The sequence below is a fragment of the Orbicella faveolata genome, unplaced genomic scaffold (genome assembly GCF_042242905.1).
Source record: "Orbicella faveolata isolate gen_17 unplaced genomic scaffold, um_ofav_v1 contig_1, whole genome shotgun sequence".
In the NCBI taxonomy this organism is placed as follows: Eukaryota; Metazoa; Cnidaria; class Anthozoa; order Scleractinia; family Merulinidae; genus Orbicella; species Orbicella faveolata.
In genome coordinates, this window is record NW_028301536.1 from 416452 (window position 1) to 433756 (window position 17305).

The following is a 17305-nucleotide window of genomic DNA, read 5'->3' on the forward strand; positions in this document are numbered from 1 at the left end:
CTCACCTTGCAATAAAAGAAGCACAGTCAACTCTCTGATAGCGACCACTTCCCCTAAGCGACCACGTGCACCTCCCGTAAGGGACCACTTTGTAAATAAACGTTTTGTTACTCAGTCAAATACGGTTCCAAGAGCTCTCTCGTATTAAAGCGACCACTACTCAAATTTCTCAAGCGACCGCGACCAGTTTTTAGGCCAGAAGTTTGACATATTCTTTTTGTCGTTTCCGGTAAGCCCGAGGGGGTACTCCCAGAAAAATTGGGTGGGGGTGTGCGGCCCGCTTCCCAAAACCCTTACCCTATTTATGACCAAAATCTGCGATATTCCCTACCCTATTTATGACTTGACCAAAAATTCGAAACCCTATTTATGACCTGACCCTTAAATCAAAACCCTGTTTCAGACCTGCGTTATAATTAGTTCCCTAGTTCAGACCAATGTTAAGTTACCATAAACATAATTTGTGAATGGCTTTTGTTGTTTTTCTTTTCGATAATGAAAAAGTGGCTTGTTCTTAAAACTTACCCATATGAAGGCTAGAGTGCAAAAACCATACCCTATTTATGACGAAAATCAGCTAACTTCTATACGCTATTTATGACCAAAACGGCTGAAAAACCATACCCTTTGAGGCCGCACAAACCTATATAGCCCATGTAAGGGAGTACCTCCCCTCCCCGGGGCGACCATCCAACATGATCACATATGATCGTTAGAAAATCTTTCCTCAGAAGTGACATAAGTCACAGTACTTTTCCCGAAAATTGCCGCATGTGGAAAGAAAATCAAACAACTTAGTTTCTATTTACCTAATTTTAGCATTGGGCTTATTTGGTTGATTTTTTACATTTTTTGTAGGCGACCAAGAGTTGACTGTACACTAGAATAGGGCATACATGGCATAAACAGTTTCTTCCGAAGGGGAAGTGTCCGCTGACTCATCATTGACTACATGCAGGCTCAATACACATGGTACAACAACAAACACATGCAATGGCGGCTGAACCATCGGACGCTGAGATTCAATCTGCAATGGCAGGTAAACTGACATTTCGGGACTGTTAAAAAGCTTACATTCTAGCTACTTTAGAAGGGAACATTGGCAAAAACTGCTTATTCGTTTCCTCTTTTGTAGTCATTTTGAAAGAAGGTGAACTTACTCAGCTGACGTCCAGAATTGTCCGAAATCAACTGGAAGATAAATTTGGTGTAAACTTTCTCGGGAGGTACGTGTAAACGAGCTGATAGTTGCAGGTTTAATTTGCCCGGTTATGTTTTTAAGGCGAAGCTTGTGATAAAGAGAAAAAGTGGAATAATGGTTCGTTTTAACTTGACCCGTACAACTCGACAAAGCTAACGTTGAGTTGACAGAGGCGGTTTGATATAGAGTTAGAAAATAATTTTTTGCCGTCCACCAATTTAAATAAGCCTATTATTTTCTCCTGTTGCAAAACATCTTCCTGTGAGAAACACGAGTTACAAAGGTAAACACAAAAACAGCTGTTTTGGAAGCGTTTAGGAATAAAAGGCTGTGATTTACTGAGGGAAATTACCCAGCCTAGACACCGCGGAAATACGTTTTTTGACGTCACAGTAACTGGTCAGTGGTCATCACCATCGGGTTGTGTTATCCTTCGATCGATCAGTTCTCTGAGATCGGTGTTTTGCTTCGTTTTAAGGTCGAAAATATCTTTGATACTTCTCGTTATTGGTGAGTTTGACGTCCTTAAATGGGTTTTTAATACTCAAGCAATGTTCGTAAAGAATAGCGGTACAGGGGAGTCATTTTGTGTGGAGTAATGTGTAGTTTGCTGACTCGAGCCAGCTGGAGCGGGCGAAGCGTGGATCGTGTTGCTTCAGCCGCCCTCGCCTCAGAATTGTCAAAATCAACGATGGGTATCCAGCAAAGCAGAAGATTGGTCCTGTATGTAGCTTTTGCAAGGATTTTGAAAACTGGTTGGATTTAAAGTGTAGTTTGCACGAAATGGTTAAGGCACTACATGTAAGTCGGGACCGTTTAATTCACACTCACTTTGCGCCGACATGTGGTGCTTGTTCATTGAGATTATATTTCGCAACGCGTCAAAGAAACTTTGATTACAATTTGTCTTTAAAGACTGGCGTTTTGGCGTTTCTATCACCTTTCTGACTTTCTGCGCCTTTTGGAACGGGTGAAATAATTTTTTTGTACCTGCCGTTTGGTGTCAGAATAAAACATTTGTTCATTTCATTCACAGAGATTTCTCTATCATTAAAGATTGTTTAAGCCTACATTTATATAATGGTGGCGTTTGCGAAGGGAGTAGAAATCGAAAATATTGTGATTTGTTGGCTGCAGCGAACGCTGGAAATACTGAAAACATTCAAGACCGCTCAATATCTTCGGTTCGCAATTCATTGACAATTTTTCCTTGCTTGAGGTCTTTTTTGTTTACATCGATTAAATGTTGATAGTACATGGAAATTTTCAAGACCGTTTCCCTGTACATGTATGCACATGTAACTAAATATTTTAAAATGCCCAAACACCTGTATTTGTTTACACGAAACCGCTTCCACTTACGGGATGTGGTCAAGTTTCACTTCTTTTGATGCTGAAAAGACATTCAACATTTCAGAGAGGCAGTAATCAACTCCTCAATGAAACCCACTAGTTTATTTTGTATACTCAGTCATTTGAAGCTTTTCGATTTCTATTTCCCTATCTTACATGTATCAACTTACATAAATAATTGACTGTTGTTGTTTTTCCTTTCATTTAATTTAATTCAGATGAGCTTTGCTCAATCACTACAAAATAATTTTTACATTGTAATCATACATGTACATATCACGTGCTTTGAATCAATATGAAATTAATTATGATCGCCTTAGTAATAGTATTGTATCATCCTCCCTTCTGTAAGATTCTTTCTTAACTTGTAACCACTTTATTACAAGACATTATAGCACCTGATGGCAATAAATTATATATGTATAATATTATTATATGTATTTTTTTTTCCTGTGATAAATTGGCTAACAAGTGGGTTTGTTTATGCCACTGTGTCTCTGAATTGGCTTACTGTCGTCTACAAACCATTGGTAATATATCTTGGCTACATCTAACTCAGATACTAGACACAAAAGCATGTATTAAAGAACAGATACATTTCTTACAAATTAATATTTATTGCATTTAGTTCATCACTTTAGTTCTACAACATTGCTTTTCTCCAGTGAGAAATTTTGTGCAAAGTCTGAAGTTGTAAGTTGCAAAAACAAGTTCCGTCAGTAGTTGCGAATCACTTAAAGTCAGGCTTTGGTGCTGTAAACTGAATGGCAAAGCGAGGAAATTAGAAATCGTCTCAAATACGCAAGTGATAAGAGGTAAACTTGACTGAAATCTACAGACTCCTTTTTTTTAGGTTTAGGGTTAAGGTTAGGCCTAAGGGACAAGGTGGGAGGTGTGGTGGCGTTGTGGTTAGTGCGCTCAGCAATGGATCGAGCAGTCCGTGTTTGAGCCCTGGTCAAGGACATTGTGTTGTGTTTTTGGGCAAGACACTTTTACTCTCACGGTGCCTCTCTCCACAAACGTGTACATTTGGGTACTGGTGAATTTAATGCTGGGGGTAACCCTGTGATCGACTAGCATCCTATCCAGGGGGTAGTAGAAATACTCCTAGTCAGTTCATGCTACAGAAACCGAGATAAGCCTGGCCTGATGGGCCACTTGGCTCTATGCAGACTTTACCTTTTACTTAGGGACAAGGTACTGCATCAAGTGGGGGGAGGGACAGCGGAGTCAGAACCTCCCACTTCCCATACCCTGTTCTCCCACTTCCCATACCTCTATCTCTTGACTCCCACCCTTGTTCATCCTGCTCCTGTCCCCTGTAAATTAAGAGACTCCAAACACATCCTAGTCATTTAGCTGCACAGTCCTTAGGCATTTCCTTTTCCTTTTTTCCTTCGTTTTCAGCCTTGCTACTTTTACCCGTCTTTCAAGTGAATGACCTATGACGTAACCATTGTCAAAGGGTTTCATTTTGAGCCTCATTTTGAGCCCAAGGGTGAATTTTTCTTTGCCCGTCGGCCTAGAAGTCTCTAAAGACACTAAATGAAAGTTAAGTAACATTTTCAGTTCTTGTTTTAGAAAGTATTTGAAGCCTTAATGAATGACAAAAATTAGCATTTTGCATTTCTCTCCGGATTCCTACCCCCTATTCTCCCGGGCCCCCGCCCCTTGCCTCTCCCCACCATCAACAGATGGCAGAATGTTCAGGAGAGGAGTTGCCATATGGAGAGCATTGGTCAGTGTTCTCTCAGTTGGTGTTTTTACAGTATTGATGTTGTGGAAATCATCCATGGACAGTATCTAAAAGGATTTTTGCTGAGCCAAAATAGAAAAAAAATGTACAATAGAAGAAGTTTTCTATTGGGAAATCCAGATAATAGTAATATGTAAACAAATATTAATGTTACAAAGTTATAGAGTCCCAGGCTCTAAGGTAATGTGGTCAGAAATTATCTGGGTGGCCTTATAATCAGAAGATTGTTGTGTGAGTACAGGGGGGATAGCCTATTTATAACTAAAAATGAAATTCATTTATTGAGTCTTAACTGAAAGTTGTTATTACCCAGATTTTATGGTAATTTTATTGTCTTGTATGCATGTATTTTTAATTACCCTTTTAACAGCTTTGTATTCCATGTCTTCTGCCATCTAAAGATAATAAGATGTCATGTACTTCTTGTGGTTTTTTAAATAGCTAAATAGCTTTTTTTCTAAACTCTAACAGCTATGCAACTAGTTAAAAATAATTTTCACACTTTAGAGGCGCTAAAAGCAAAATACAGAACTGCAACAATTCGAAATTATGACAAGAAACAAAGAAACGATAATAAACATGAAAATTTAAAATTTTATTTTCGCCAGTCTCAAGCTTCCTGAAGTACAGTATAATTAAAATTGGATATTTTATGAGAAAACATACCTCGGCGAATTCTTCCTCGAGTTGAGGCCAGATTTTGAACCCTTTTGGTGACTCAGTCCTACACTTGTTACACCAACGTGTCCAAGATTTATACGAAGCACTGCTTCGATTTCGGCCAACTTGGTCTATAATTCGGTGATGCCGAGTGAGGACAGGATGACCGTGATTACTTACGTGAGTGCCCCCAATCGAACAAGAGGACGAACACGAGCATGTCTTCCCAACGAATTTGATCGAAATGCCGTTTACATACCGATTCATACGGTTCAAGCCCATCAATTCAACAAACTTGAGAAGTTGATGTCCTCAGAACACCGTCACAGCAACACAAAAGCTGCCTAGTTTTAGCCTTAGCGCACATCGTAACGTAAATTGCCACTGGCTCGCCGCTTGCGAGCATGAACTCTCACGAAACAACAACAATTTCACACCGTGTGCAAGTTCAGTTTGGCTTTGGCACAATATATAATATTAACTGAGAGCTATCCAACAAATGAGCGGAGTTTAAAAGCTAAGTTTACAGTGTGCGCTCTAAGTTTTGTATCTTTTTGACTGTCGATAAGACTCGCTGCGAAAACAATGTAAAAGTTGCAGGCATTTTGTAGTTTTGTTAGGGTGTACCGCTGACCAGCAAAATACTGTATCGCGCCCCAAAAAACGTATTTCCGCGGTGTCCCCAGCCTATGATAATGATTGAGCTTGCTTTCCTTCATAGAGTTAATTTTCAATTTACAAGACTAAAAATCCTGAACGAGGATTGTAGAACTGACAAAATTCTATTCAATTCCTTTTTTTAGCCCAGTATCCCCTTTTCTCAACTGAAAAACATCACACAAAGTAAAGAGAAAATAATTTACTACTTTGAACAGTAGCAAATTCCTTGCTGTACATGAAAGAAACCCTTTTCTTTGGCGATCACCAACATTTTTCTTCACCTTATTGAACTCTGTGTCCTGAATATATCTGTATGCACTATTTCACAGTTCATAACAGAGAATAATCAGGACTGGCCCTGATTTCCAAACTTAGGAACTTTTTTGGAAATCTTCTGATAAACTGATCAATTCCAATCATAATTCAAATACTTTTGGGCAAAAATATTTGTTTGTTCTGGGCAGCCAGGGTAAAAAAAAAACTTAATTCCTAATAATTGGTCAATGAACTCTTTGCATATTATATGTATGGAGTTACAAGAATTATAAATCATGATGAGCTTTTTCATAATCAAACCTATCATAGTTTAACACACAGTGCTTCTTAAATTATTGCTGTGAAGAGTGGCTTGTCTTTTTTTCAAATCCCTCCCTTCTGAACCCCTTATAGAGAGATTACTTCTTGAAATGGATCCTTGTTTCAGTCATCTTGTTCCCTGTAAGGTTTCATAAAAGCCAAAATAAATCATTTGTGCTAATGTGAGAGATACGTTTGAAAAGGCTCAGTAAGATTTCACATAGCTATTTACTACTTTTCTTTATAGAGGTTTCATACGATTATTTAAGGAATAGAAAACATTTGCATGTTTCTAGAGCACTTAAAAACAAACAAACCGAAACATATGCATGGTTTTCAATGTACATGCAAACTTCAAAAATTTATATTAAATCCATCATTTTATTTTTTTTTAGGAAAAAAGAGATTGATAGAATGTTGATGGAAATGATTGAAAACCAAGAGAAATCCTCAGGGGAGGAGAAAGAGCAGGAAAATGGAACCAGTGAAATGAATGGAGTTGAAAAAGAGGAGAGCGACGAAGAAGATGAGAAATCATCAGAGGTTACTTGTATTACAGAATGATTTAAGACACTCACTGTTAGATTTAGTTTAAGGGAAGGCTACAAACTTGTCTCTCATCAACTGAACGAAAATCATTTGAGCAAGTGTTTTGAGGATGGAAATTAGGAGATGCTTGTTAAATAGTTCTAATGGACTCGTCACGAAATAGGGACTACAAGCAGTCTTATAAATTACATCATTTTTGACCTTGTGTATAAAATGTAGTGGTGTATGTGGCACACCATTTGAATTCTCAACTGTTACCTTGCACCCTGTTTCTGAAACATCTTTTGTCTTGTTTTAGGATGATGAGCCCTCACCTAAAAAACTGAAACCAGAGTCAAAAAAGGTACATGTAGATGATAAGTGTATTCCTCAGGTTTGCTTTTTTCAATTTATTTATTTTGTAACCTTCATTTTTTCATGAAAAAGGAGCAAAATTCAATCTTCAAAATGTGGATTTTTTTTCATTTTAGGAATCAAGTAATGCTCATTCTGACTCAGATGATGTGAGTATTTTGATAAGCACTCTCAAGACAGTCTGTGGGTTCCTGTTTCCTACATGTAGCTGGTTGAAATTAGATTGCAATAGTTGCCAGAAATGTCAGAAGTCGCAGTTCTTCAGCTAATTCAGAAGCACCATACTCACTTGTTTAATACATATATCAATAGGAGCAATTAGATATTGACTGGAAATTCTCGTGGAATGGTTCATTTGCACTCACAAGGCCAGCAGCCATGCAAATTATTGGAACAAAAGAATCTAGTTACATAAGAAAAGAGTTTAACTCCCACAGGATTGGTTTGGTACACTAACATGGCCGCTGTGATGTCATGTCCAAAACACTCTATTGAAACAATTAATTAATAAATTTTTTCTTCTGAAGGATACCCATGATGGCAGTGATGCTGAATTAGCTCGCAAACTTCATGAGAATGAGAAAGGTCTTAGGGCAAGAAGACAAACAGCAAGGAAGCCAGTGGTGGGTTGATGTTTTGTTGAACATTGGTTTCATTTCAAAGAATTACATGTTGACATTGTAGTCAAACTAGTCGACTTGTTTGAATTGTGTTTTTCTTTGTTCCAGACATAACCAAAGTAACCAAACTTGTTGGCAATCATTTGAGATGATCAGATATTTATTTCCTTGACTTACAGTAGTTGTAAACGAATTACCTTGTTGTCATTGTGTGTTGGCGACTATAACCTCAGCTGTTAATGAGAGAAGGTGGTGAAGGGTTTATGCATGGCATGTGATGAGGGGAAAAATCTAATGTGTGGCACGTGAAAAGCGACCAAAACACATATGAGTTACGTGATTCATCAATTAATCAAAGCGTGACACTATGTAAGCAACTTAAAATAGAATTATGTGATGCCTGAAGCTGGTTAAAACAGGATTCCAACTCCCTTTTGCCAAACTCATGACTGTAGACTTTCAGCTGTCATTATAGAGTGAGGAAATACTTACTAGATAAAGTTGAACTTTTTTTGGAAAGGAAAGGAAAAAGCCAGCAAAAACAAAGAAACCCAAAGAGAAGAGTGGAGAGAAGAAAGGTACTAAATTACATTGACATTTTATTAGGTTCACCAATGTGGCTGGTTTAAGTGGTAAGATTTGACATTAGTGAGCTCAACACTTCACGATCTGGCTCTTTATTTACAGGGGAATATGAAAAGTGCAAACCTAAGTGTGGATTTGACTTTACCAGGTTAACTGTGTTGTGAACAACAAGAAAACGTACATCTACAGTAGAGCAAACTGCAAATTGGCACTGTTTTTGGGCCAGAAGGCCAAAGTTCTCCATTGAGTGTGAGACTCTCTGTCTCCCATATTATGGTGGAAGCTCTTATAACGGACACTCTCATAAGCAGACAGCTCTACCTAAGGACTGCCTTCACAAAATCCCATTAGAACTCCCATAAAAAGTCTGTATTTACCCATTCCCATAAGCAGACATTCTCATAATCGGCCATAGACATTTGGAGGGCTCCTCCTTTGTTTTTAAACTCCTGTAAGCAGACGTGTGAAAGGAATTTGGCCTGACTTTGAAAGATACTCATAAATATTTATTGTAAACTGGATCGCTGCTTTTTGTTGCAGTGGGACTGTTAATGCTAATGTTAATGCTGGCCTCAATTATAATACCTCTTACTAACCAAGTTTGAGGACCGCATTGTAAGTTATGGAACAAGTTTATTCCCCATTGATTTATGGCCCAGGCACGAAGCGTGTGGGCCATGAATCGAAGGGGAAAAACAAGGATCTGTAACTTACAGTATGGACCAAGAAGATGAGGTTAGTGAGATATTTAGTATTATCTCTACTGTGTCTCTACAGTCTACTGTCTGACTTGTTTGGAAACGATTTCTATTCATGCGGAACGGCTTCAAATTTCTGGCATACCGCAAAAGCAAAATGAGTCAATTTGAAATTGTTTTTAAGCAACTCTTAAGTTGTTAGCAGGTTTCAAATTATACACAATTTAGAAGTAAAAGAAATTAAGTTTTATGCTGAGTGTTTTTGTGCTTGTGTACATGCCTAGGGTATGGAAAGCTAATGGTTTTGTCGCCAGCCCTTGCTGAGGTTGTAGGTGAAGAAAAAGTAAGTACAAGTTGGGCATTTTGACTGATAACAATTCAAATTTAATTTAATAGCAATCAAACATACAAGTAACTAGATGCAGATCTGTTTACAATGGGTTTTGCTACTCTTGGAACACCTGGAAAAATTCAACCTGAAATTTTAAAATTTGCCTCCAAGGTCCTGGACAACTAGAATGTTATTATTAAATCAAAAAATTTCTTATTTCTGAGCTACAGAAGTCTAATATTATTTTGCACCCTGGAAAAAACCCAGCAAAATGTTTGGAATTCCATTGTCATCGATAAGTACGTACCCTGTTTAACCAATTGACGTCTGTGGCAGCTGTAACAGGCCATGACAGACGTTGGCCTTTGTTCCACTTCTAACATCCTCGAAAAGGCTTGGAAATTTGAGTGAAAAACTCAGAGCAAAATTTCCCCCAACTACGCTTGGCCACTCCATGGTAAGAATTTCCTGTATTGATAATGCTCTGTCGGGAATTCTTGAACTGAAAGCAAGCCCAGTAGAAGGTAAACAATTGCGGCAAAAAGAGAACAAAAGGAGGAAAAGGAAAGGCAACAAAAAATCTTAAGACATATCTTAAAAAGCCTTAAGACGTAAAATTTTTATTTGTTTGCATGCCCAAGCAAAAATATCATAAAACGCGATGCTAGTGGAAAGAGAGGCATGCTTTCATGTTGCAAATGCCTTTTTGAGTAGATTGGAGCTAATTTATGTCCAGGCCAAAAAGCGCCAGGTGTCAATGGGTTAACATGCAAGCCATAAACTTATTTTCTTTCTACCACAACAGATGGCCAGAAGTGATGTGGTGAAAAAGATGTGGCAAGTAATCAGAGAAAGAAAACTAGAGGTAGTGGCTAGTGCCAGCTTGATATATAAAACAGGTTCTTCTACCAACAAATCAGTTTCTAAACATTTATTTAGGGTTTTAGACATATAACATGTACAGTATGCATCTAGCTTTCTGCTAAATATTAGTAGGCCATTCACAAGTTGAGTTTGGCCTCTTTTTCAAAACAAATCATTTTGCAAATTTTTTGTCTTGAATATGCATTTGATTTGCATGAAAATTAAGGTGCATATGAAACACGTTTTAGTGCAGACTGCACTATTGGGATGGTTTAGGGGGCTGCTGTTTGCCAAGGCACTAACCCAATAACACAATAAGGTGTAAACTTAAATGTTTGTTTAATTAATTACTTTCAATTAATCAATTAGCTTTGCCAGAAGGGGGCTGGGTGGGGTGACTATGGGAACCTGTGTGCATTACGCAAAACGTGACATACTTAAGTTGCTTTCTTTGATAACTTGACAAAAATATATATATATGGTGTTGCAAATCTCATGCTATCCTTGTGGTGCTATTCTCTTAAGAACAAAAGAAATTTGCTCCAAACACCGGCGCAGATTAGTTAGCGTCCAAGTCGACTATATCTTAACATTCTCATCCCCAGAGGCCACACTCCTTTTGGTCAGCACCAAGAATCACAACCTCTGAGAAGGTCCAATTTTCTGAGCATGCACAGAGTACCAGCTAAACTCTAACTGGCATGGAATCTCCATTCCTCCACAAAGCTGCTTACAATGCCTTCTGCGACCGATCACTTCAATATTGATCTCTCCGCCATGTGCAAGAAAATACCACGCTATTCGTGAGAACTCACGGGGCAAATGACCGACTGTTTCGGTGTTCTTCACAACTTGCACCGCGTGTTTATCCATAGGATTGTTAAACTCGCGTCGAGCAACAAGTTTTTCACCAATCGAAGGCTTCCATATATGTTTATAAACATGGTATCCACGCACAGCTGATGTGAAATGGAACTTTTCCATGTTGTTTATCGTTCGTTCAATCGTTCAATTCGATCGATCTACGTGACTCGGCCCAGGCTTCTTATTGGTTTTTAGCTAGCCAATCAAAGTAGAGTGCATCTGTGAGGCGTTGCTAAGTGACCTAACCAAGCCGCAGACATCGACGAACTGGACGGCGATGAAGAGTTGTACTATGCAGATGACTTCGAGCGACAGCAAGCAGAAATTGCACCTGAATTCTATGAGGCCATTTTCGGTGAAAGTGACAGTGAGGACTTTTATGGTTTCTAACTGAGCTGAATGATAGAACATTTTCACTTTGGACAAAGATTGATAAGACGAACTTCAAATTTTGCACATGTAAATAGTTTTTGCGTAAAAGTAAGGATAGGTTAACTTTTTAATATCGATAACACATGTACCCGTTTCTCTTTCGGATACAAATGTATCAGTTAGTATTGTAAAATATAATCTACAAGTCCATTTATTTGCGTGTGTATTTCTCTTGTGTCCAGACTCTCTCTTTAAATGACTGCGTGGTTACTAAGCAATCATTTTGCATCGATTGGTCAGAGATTGTTTTGCTCGGATTTCCGTTTGAATTTCATCATTTTCCACTATCGCCTTTAGCAATAAAGGCAACATCTTGTCAAAAGAGCCTCTCTTTAGGAGGATATCGGAAATTCCATTGAAGAATAGCTTGTAAAAGGTATTTCAAGAGTTATTTAGCTCGCAGCAAATACACAGCATCAGATTTGACCAAGCTTACAATGTACAAGTAATCACTTTCTTTTCCTCAGCGCTTTTTAAAGCGTTTTCTTTTTTTCAAAATCAAGCTCGAAAGTTGGGGGTGTGGCTTATATACGAGTACGGCTTATACACGAGTTTTTACGGTAATCGTTTTGTATTCTCAGCCAATAAGATTTGTCAACCTTGACTCTGAGCATGCGCAGAGTGACAGGAAGTCTGTGAATTGCGGACTTCCCAGAGGTTGATCCCAGAGGTCGCGATTCTTGGTGCTGACCAAAAGGAGCGCAGCCTCTGGGAACAAGAATGATATGTTATGAATGTTCAGTGCTTTTCATTGTGGTAGAATTAACATAACATGTAAAACGCATGTGTTCTAGCATTGCTAGTGTGATAAACTCCGCTCTCGAGTTCAGATGCACACTTTTTTATTTTTTGAGTGATACCACAGGGGATAGCAGCTATATTTCATGTAATGTCAGTTCTCCTTCGCTTCTGTGACTGCGCATCTTCTGGAATCTTCCCAAGCTCGATTCAAGAAATGTTGTCTGCTGTTTTATAACTATTAGGTGTCAGATAAAGAATGGAAACATATTGCTTCTTCCCAGCTTGTTTGTTTCCTCCTCTATGAAAGAGAGCCGAAAGTTCATACTCAGCTGAAACTTTCCCGTGCTAGTTACATGTAAAACTAGTAAAATTTGTGACAAAACAAACTTCGTTATTATTGCCGCAGACTCCACGGCACTTACTGAAACTGCCAATTAATTTCACCAGTCCATGAGGTGCCTGTGGGATATAATTTCAGTCAAGTAAAGATCTCTGCCTTCAATACTTCTCGTGGAAACGCTCCTCAGTTGTGTTACTTGACAGCATTGTGTATTAGTTCGACGTGGTTTTATTGTTAACACCAAAAGCTGGCAACAGAATAAGAAGGCACTCCTCCATGACTCTACATGACTATTTGATAATAAGATTAGTTCTTGTTTATCAGTTAAATGAAAATTTGCATTTTGATTAAAACAAAATCGTTCCTCTTCAACTTTTGAGCAGATATTTCACTTTTATTTTCCATTTATCTCCAGCAGTGAGTGAAAAAATACACATCTTTATTATATTTTAGTAGAAACAAAGGTACCTTGTTGCACACATTGGCAAGGAAAACAAAAGTATCAAGCTACAAACATTGGCGTGAAAAGTACAATTGTCACATTTGCTGTGATGAATTTAAAACAATCTTGACTAATGGTAATTGTAAGCTATTTTTGGGCCTTGAAAGAAAACACAAATGTGAAACATACACGCTGCTAAGATTATGTCTTATCAAGTTTTTGTCCACTCACATTCCACTCATATTAGTTGACTACCAAGGGAGAGAATGGCATCGGTGAGGACCTATGTGACTACTCTATCAGAGCCGTAAATTACACTTAGCACTATCTGAGATTGTCTCACTAGTTTATGTCTTGATTAGTTTCACACAGAGGCTCATTTTGACACCAAGATAAATGCAACCAGGAAATGGCTTAGTTTAGCCTAGGTTATTTTACAAGGTTATGAAATATTGAACATTTTGAAAGTTTTGCCTGTAGGTTGATTTGATCATCAAAGCTCCTTACTAATTATATTAATAATAATTACAAATTATTGTTTTATTTAATGATTAATTTATTGCTTATTTAATTAAAATAATTAATTGATTACATATAACTTATACCTATACTGTAGTTTGATAGTCCAGTGTTAAAAGTTGCTACTTATTGTTTCACTCTCTTGCTGGTTTCACAAATGATATTAGTAATAATATTTTTCTTTTCAGGATCCTAAAAATAAACGATTTATGATATGTGATGAACAACTTCAAAAGATCTTTGGTGAGGACACAATGTCAGCTTGCTAAATCCGTCTCATGTCCAAGCCCAATCAAAGTCCTTGTGTTATGTTTTGAGGAAAACTGTAATTTATTTATTAATTTATAGTAAAACTCATGCCAAGAGCAGATTGGTCCCCTTTAGGCGTTAAATTCTCATATTTTCCCACCAGCTTCCCCAACCTTTTCATATGGGAGTCCCCCCCCCCCCCCCGGGGGGATGGGGGGGAGTGACATCCCTTGTCATGGTCACTTTACACCACAGAAACCACAGTCAAGTGCCAGTCTTTGGGAGATGTCCCTTCATGGTTGGTTGTTTGCAAATAGGGTAAACTTAATCGTAGAAAGTTTGTAGACTCGTGGTGGGTGGAGGAGTGACAGGAATTCCCTTCAGGCTGATCCAAGAGCTTGAAAATGGGTATACTATTCAATATTTACCTTATAGAACTTTGAGAACTTCTAAAAAGCATATCAACTAGCTCTTGGACTAGATATGAATCTCCTGTGACAACTGGCTGGTTTTGAATGAAAATCTTGGACAACTAACCTTAAGGTGACTTTGTCAGTAATTATCAATTGGGTATGTCTTGTTTTGTTTTTCAGGTCGAAAGAGGATACAGACATTTGGTATGATGAAGTATTTAACAAAACATATTTGGGACCCAGCAAAAATTGTGTGATGGACTGAACTTTTATAATAATATGTATTGACAATAACATGTGTGACATGAGGGTTGTACAGGGGGGGTCTCTGGCACAGTTCACAAATGGAAAAAATAGAGGATCACAGATCACGGATATAAAAATTTCGTTTTCCAGAATCACAAAAATAAGCAAGTAAGATACTCCTTTTAATGACCTGTACTTACACTAGAAACAGTGTTTGAAGAAAGCAAAATAGCGAATGGCTAAGTCAAGGCTCCATATCGCAAATCGCACACCTAAACCACTCTCGATAGATGACTCTAACCATTCAGAGGACTTGCACCTTAAAATCACATAGAATAGAACGTTAAAATCACGAATATCTGTTAATAATTCTGGTTCTCCACAGGTCACACAAAATCTTCAGGTTACGAGTCACGAAGAATAATTTCCTAAATTCAGATTTCACAGAAAATAAAATCAGCTAATCACGCATCACGAGAATACCCCTGTATGACCCTCTGACATGTTTAACTGAACGTTTACCCAGAGAGATTCTAATTCTGCTAGACATACAAAAATGTTATTTGTGTTGAACTTCCGAGAGCTACTTCAGTCAAATGAGAGAACAATATCTTGAGGCTGTGTAAACTTTCAATTCCTTTCTCTTTGAGGTCATACATACATTATTATATCAAAATATAAATAATTGTTATTGTTAATAACATTTTTTTGTAATAATACAGATGCAGATCAAATCCATGCCCTCTAATTAAATTAAATACTCAATAGTATTTGTCTTAATACAAATGACCTTGTTGACAGGAAAGTTAATCTCTTTTCAATTTACCTTAATTTAAGTTTCCTCTGGTCAGTTTCAAAATTGTGCCTAATGGTGAAAAACCTACAGTTTTGGGTGATATCATGTAAACTGTGAAGCAGTGACTCTTCCATGAAATACACAACTATATTTTTAGTCCAAGACTACTATTAACAGTGTAAATTGGATTTGTGTTGCCATGATAATAATGACAGTTAGGGTCTTTAAAATACATGTCCTGGCACAACAGAATGCCCGATGTACGCATCTTTATTTTTGGAAGATTGTATTTAAGTGGCATTTAGTATAATTTATTTCACCTGCAATTTTCAATGACTCAAAGAAGAACGAATGTGTCACTTGTTCACAAATAAAGTTCATTAATGTTGAAACTAGTCTTTGCAGTTTTGGTTGTCTGTTTCTTCAAGCCACTGAAAGGTGGGTTACCACCAAAGTTACACCGCCTACAGCTGTTTTTTTTCTCTTAGCTACAAATAGTAATTATAGGGGAGCCTTCCACCATGTTGAGCTCCATACTCATACATGTGGAAACCTGTGAATTGTTTTTCTTATGGAAAAATGGTTAGCGGTATTGCTTGTGGGCGTGTATGCATGATGACGACAGCGATGTCGCACAGCATGGTGGCCATAGTCCAGCTAATAGGATGTGCCACTGTGGTTTACAGCGTACACCTTCAATATTGGACATCCATTTTATGTCAATTATTGACACCTGTCAAAACGAGGTATCCGCTGACCAGTATCTAGTGAGCATATTGTCGGCTCAAGTTTTGAGCTCATTGAGGTCACATGTTTCCTTGAAGTTAACAGCCGATCAAGTACTGGCTTTTTTGATTGGATTGTGGGCTCAAACCAGGCTAACTTACTGTAATCAGGGCGGGGTGATTCTGAACTGAGCCAGTTAATGCCAACCCAGGATTAAAAGTTAACCAAAGTATAAATTTTTCATTTATAAAAATGTTTTTTACTGCTTCTGCTTTGTGTAGTTCAAGATTATTGAAACTCACAAGGCCAAACAATATAAACGGAAAATCTCACCATCAAATTGAAAAAAACTGAAATCGAAATTCTCACTTATCCTGGGTTAGCTTTATCAGGCTTTGAACAGCCCGGGATGACCAGGAGTTCCACTTTTAGGCTTTGCTAAATCTATATATTTTCTCAGGGAACAGAAATGGAAAGAGCAGTATGGTCGAGAGTTAGTTGGAGCGAGATAAAAAAAAACTCTTGTGTACCACACCCTCCTTGTCTTTTCCTTGAATTTAGGAAGGAGGTGTGGCTGGGGCACAGCCTCCATATTTTTCTTGGAATTTTTTGAAGTGTACACACAACTTGTTTTTATTTGCCTGATGGAATCTTAATGAGATCAAAAAATTGGATATCATTAATAGAGAAGGTCACACCAAAAAAGCTTACTTTTTTTGTCTTTGCCTATAGCAAGTAAACATTCAGCTATTCTACTCACTGAAGTTTCAGCCTCTGCAGTGCTCGCTATCCTGAATAAATTTGTCTCAAGAAAAGCGACTTTGGAGGCCACCATTTTGAAACTGTCTTGGCAGCCAGGCTGTGTTTATGTGACGTCATTCTGTCTGACTCGAAATTGGCAGGAAGGAGAAAAACCTGCAACTGACTTGGCATCCTTCACCAGGTCGGCAAAATCTACTTTTATTCACTTCACTATCTTCAATGATATCATTTTGGAGTTTGGCTCAAAATAATATGGCTCAAGAGCAGCCATAACCCAGAGTGGTAGTTTAAGGCTCTTGGAAGCTATTTGGACAAAATCTCTTGGACAAAATGATGTCACAAAACCATGACCTGGCTTCTGACTACTGTTCAAAATGGCATGAACGATGTTCGAATTTTGGGCTTCTTCGGAGATGCATTTCATAAGGAAAACCTGCACTTTAGAGGCTGAAACGTCAGTGAGTGGCTAAACTTAATGAAAGGTTTTTATTAGCATTGACAAAAAAGTATGTTTTTTTGGAGGGACCTTCTCCTTTTAACATAAAATAGGTCAGAAACCATGGGGGCC

General features: G+C 37.9%; 1 protein-coding gene across 1 annotated transcript; it reads left to right on the forward strand.

The window, feature by feature from the left end:
- Positions 1 to 928: 928 nt before the first annotated feature.
- On the forward strand, positions 929 to 15644 carry LOC149117635 (uncharacterized). Its single transcript, XM_089283264.1, has 11 exons — positions 929 to 1039; positions 1136 to 1226; positions 6602 to 6749; positions 7054 to 7098; positions 7226 to 7258; positions 7637 to 7732; positions 8250 to 8307; positions 9297 to 9355; positions 10149 to 10208; positions 13734 to 13788; positions 14388 to 15644. The coding sequence occupies exons 1-11, from the start codon at positions 970 to 972 to the stop codon at positions 14462 to 14464; spliced, it is 792 nt and encodes a 263-aa protein (XP_089139390.1). The 5' UTR covers positions 929 to 969; the 3' UTR covers positions 14465 to 15644.
- Positions 15645 to 17305: the final 1661 nt, after the last annotated feature.